Source organism: Carlito syrichta, unplaced genomic scaffold, assembly GCF_000164805.1.
Source record: "Carlito syrichta isolate Samal-C Ts95f unplaced genomic scaffold, Tarsius_syrichta-2.0.1 Scaffold158891, whole genome shotgun sequence".
Taxonomy (NCBI): domain Eukaryota; kingdom Metazoa; phylum Chordata; class Mammalia; order Primates; family Tarsiidae; genus Carlito; species Carlito syrichta.
Window position 1 is genome coordinate 97,484 of NW_007102987.1, and position 3,357 is coordinate 100,840.

Genomic DNA, 3,357 nt, shown 5'->3' on the forward strand with positions numbered 1-3,357 from the left:
TAAAACACACAGATCAAAACACGCCCCGATAGACCTGAATTCAGGTAAACAGCACTGTCGTCTGGAGGTGCAGGTCGGGAGACCCAGAGCTAGTCTTGAAGGTCCTCTGAGGCTCTGCAGCGGGGCCACCCGCACAGAGGTGTCCCCTCTCACCCCGCCCCGCGTTAGTCCCGTGGGTCAGGGCAGAGGAGGTGGTCAGTCTTCGCCGCTACCCTGTTTTGTCTCCCCACGCCCTTTGGAGCCTAGCCTTTGAAGGCACAGTTGTCTGGCCTGCCTCCCCCTCCCAGGTCTTGTCTGGGAGTTACCTTTGTTCCAGGAGAGTCCTTACACTTTGTCAGCTTCTCAGAAGTCTCTGAGACTCGGGACAGACCTGTGTTCCTTCTCTCCCACCTCAGACTGGCTCCCATGACAGATGTGAGAACTACAAAGGGTGGGCCCTGAATCCCACAGACAAAGCAGGGGTTTACAGCGTGGGGCCAGGTCCCAGGAGTCCTGTCTGCTCCAGCCCCTGCTCTCTCCCCAGGTTGCTTGTCCTGCCTGAGGAATGCAGCCTGAACGTCACCTGCCCATGTGAGGGTGGGCCTAGGGGTGCCAACTGCAGCTGCCAAGAGGACTTTGCTGGCCAGAGGTGAGTCTGGGGGGCTGGGAGCTGCAGGGGTTCTGGTGAGTGTGGAGAGCTGTTCTTCCAGGGCAGGAGCAGGGAGGCTTCACTCACCTGCTTATTCCTCACTGGCCTCACAGCTTGGCAGTCCATAGTTCTCACTTGAGTCCTTCCCTCAGGGACTTCTTTTTTTTTTTTAGTTGGAGTCTCACTCCATCACTCAGGCTGAAGTGCAGGGGCACACTCCCGGCCACCGCAGCCTCCACCTGCTGGGCTCCGGTGATCCTTCCACCTCAGCCTTCCAAGTAGCTGGAACTACAGGCATGCACCACCACACCCAGTTAATTTTTTGATTTCTTCGGGACTTCTAAGACCACTATCTGTTATGCTGGCCCCTGCTAGGCACTGGTTGCCTGGTTGTGTTCCCAATGGCGCAGTCCTCAGCCCACCTGTGTCAGGCCCCGCTGCGGAGACTGTAAAAGTGCTGATCCTGGGCCCTCCAGATGGTGGTGTCAGCCTCCCTAGGTTACCTACCTTGACACAAGCTCCCCGTCACCATAATGGAATGAGAGTCATTCTCGGTTACAAATGCTGGGATGAAGGGGGTGGCAGGCATGTAGATTATATTCAGCTTTGGCCATGTGGCAGGGTCCAACCAGGCAGGAACAGGGCATGGGGTCAGTGAATGGCTGAACTCTGATGCTTATTTGGGGGTGGGGGCGTTGGGGCGCGGGGGCAGCTGAGGGGGCAAAAGAGGCGCGAGGGGAGCAGCTTTCTTGGCCTCCTTCCTCCCCAGGTGTCGGATCCCCACCTTTCCCTGTGAGGTCAACCCCTGCTTGAATGGGGGCACCTGCCGGGCAGCTGGAGGGGTGTCTGAGTGTATCTGCAGCGCCAGATTCTCTGGCAAGTTCTGCGAAGTGGTGGTGAGTGAGGCCGGGGGCCTGGGACTGACAGAGGCCTGCTGGGACCTCAGTGGGATGGTGTGGGGGTGGGGGAGGGGTGCCACACCACAAGGCTGTTCCTAGACCAGCTCTGTTCGGGTGGGGAGTGGCAGGGCCCTTGCACGCCCCTACTCAGGAGTGTTTTCACCCTAGGAATACTTTGGGGCCGTACCGTTATCAGCAAGAGCGTGAGGCTCCTGGCCAGGGCTTCCCAACAGCGCCCAGGGGTGGCAGTGGGGACAGTTGGGCTGATCTGGGACCAGGATTCAGGGCCTGAAGGATCTTGGAGTTCTGGGATTTAGGTTCACAAATCCAAGAGCCTGTAATCTCCAGGGGTTTCTGAGCCCGCCCAGGCTTGGCCACTGTGAAGGCAGTCCCAGGCCCCCTGAGGAGAGACCCGGATAGATGGGGGCTGGCCAGCGCTGGGACCGTGGGCCTCCCTCTCACACCTCCCCATAAAAGGGTGGAGCAGGCCTCGTGGGGCAGGGAGAAGCAGTGGGTGCTGGTGGGAGGGCCCTCGGGAAGGGACGTCTGGGGAGCAGCCTTGATCTCCACAGGCTTCTGGCAGCCTGGGTCATAAACCACAAATCCCCTCTGCTTCTGGGGAATGTTTCCTTTCAAGTTGAACTTTACCACCTCTGGCTCACCACCCCCATCCCTCTCCAGGCAGGGGAGGAAATGGCTTTACAACTCCTCCAGAAGTGCCAGGGGTGAGGCTGGCGAGGGCCCCCTCAGGACTGGGACAGACCCTGTCAGCTCTGGGACTCCACCTCCAGGGCTGGGTGCTGAGGCTTGGGACCCAGGTCATAGCCGGCTGAGGCACAGAGGGAGGGCTGGGAAGTCTGAGACCCTGCAGCTCTGGAATTCTAGAATGCCATGATTCTGGTGCCCTGAGAATCTGTGACGAGACAGTGAGGCAGCTTGCTGGGCCCCCAAAGCCCAGTCTGAGCCTCCCAGGGACAAGCTGTTGGAGCAGCCCCCAGGGCAGGCAGGCAGGCCCTGGTGGATCTGACCTGCCATCTGCAGGGCTGAGCTTGCCCCGCTCTGCTGCACCAGACTGTTGTGGGGTCCATGAAGCCCCACACACAGTGCTGAGCTTGTACTGGGCATTCAATACATGCCTGTTTCTGTCTCTCTAGCCATAACCCCTGTGTGGTACAGGACTCACCTGGCACCCGTTTGCACACTCCTGAGGCTGGGTCTCTCCTCACCTCCCAGGGGAGCGTGCTTCCAGTTCCGATGCTCCCTGAGCAGGTCCTTTGTGGCCCCCCTTTCTCCTTTCTGCTGAGGGTCCTGAGGGGATCCCCTTCACTGTGATCTTAGGTTTCATTGCTGCATCTCTTGCAGAAGGGCCAGGCCCTACCGCTGCCGTTTCCGCTGCTGGAGGTGGCTGTGCCTGCAGCCTGTGCCTGCCTCCTCCTCCTCCTCCTGGGCCTCCTCTCAGGGATCCTGGCAGCCAGAAAGCGCCGCCAGTCAGAGGGCACCTACAGCCCCAGCCAGCAGGAGGTGGCTGGGGCCCGGCTGGAGATGGACAGTGTCCTCAAGGTGCCTCCCGAGGAGAGACTCATCTAGGGCAAGCTGGCTGCTGGTGCCAGCACCTGGAGGCCCTGGGCTGTTTCCATCTGGAGACCCAAGGAGGCTGCTTCCAGGGCCGGGATGCCACTGGCGAAGTGTTCCTGTGGCTGGCCTCCCCTGCCTCTGCCCCGTCATGGACTGAGGAAAAGGGGAGCAACTCAGGGAAAGGGAAGGGCCTGGCGTGGTCGTGGACTTCTCCATCTGACCTACTGGGTTCTGGGTTCTGCCTTGGCGAGTGTA

The 3,357-nt window shown here is 60.2% G+C and overlaps 1 protein-coding gene across 1 annotated transcript in view; it reads left to right on the plus strand.

Moving 5' to 3' along the window:
• The window catches only part of LOC103252448 (protein crumbs homolog 2), a 28,085-nt gene extending 24,728 nt beyond the window's left edge, over positions 1 to 3,357 (plus strand). The window contains exons 15-18 of the mRNA XM_021709109.1: positions 396 to 430; positions 524 to 628; positions 1,398 to 1,524; positions 2,890 to 3,357. Coding sequence (XP_021564784.1) covers positions 396 to 430; positions 524 to 628; positions 1,398 to 1,524; positions 2,890 to 3,114 — 492 coding nt within the window. The 3' untranslated portion in view covers positions 3,115 to 3,357. The remainder of the gene's footprint in view (positions 1 to 395; positions 431 to 523; positions 629 to 1,397; positions 1,525 to 2,889) is intronic.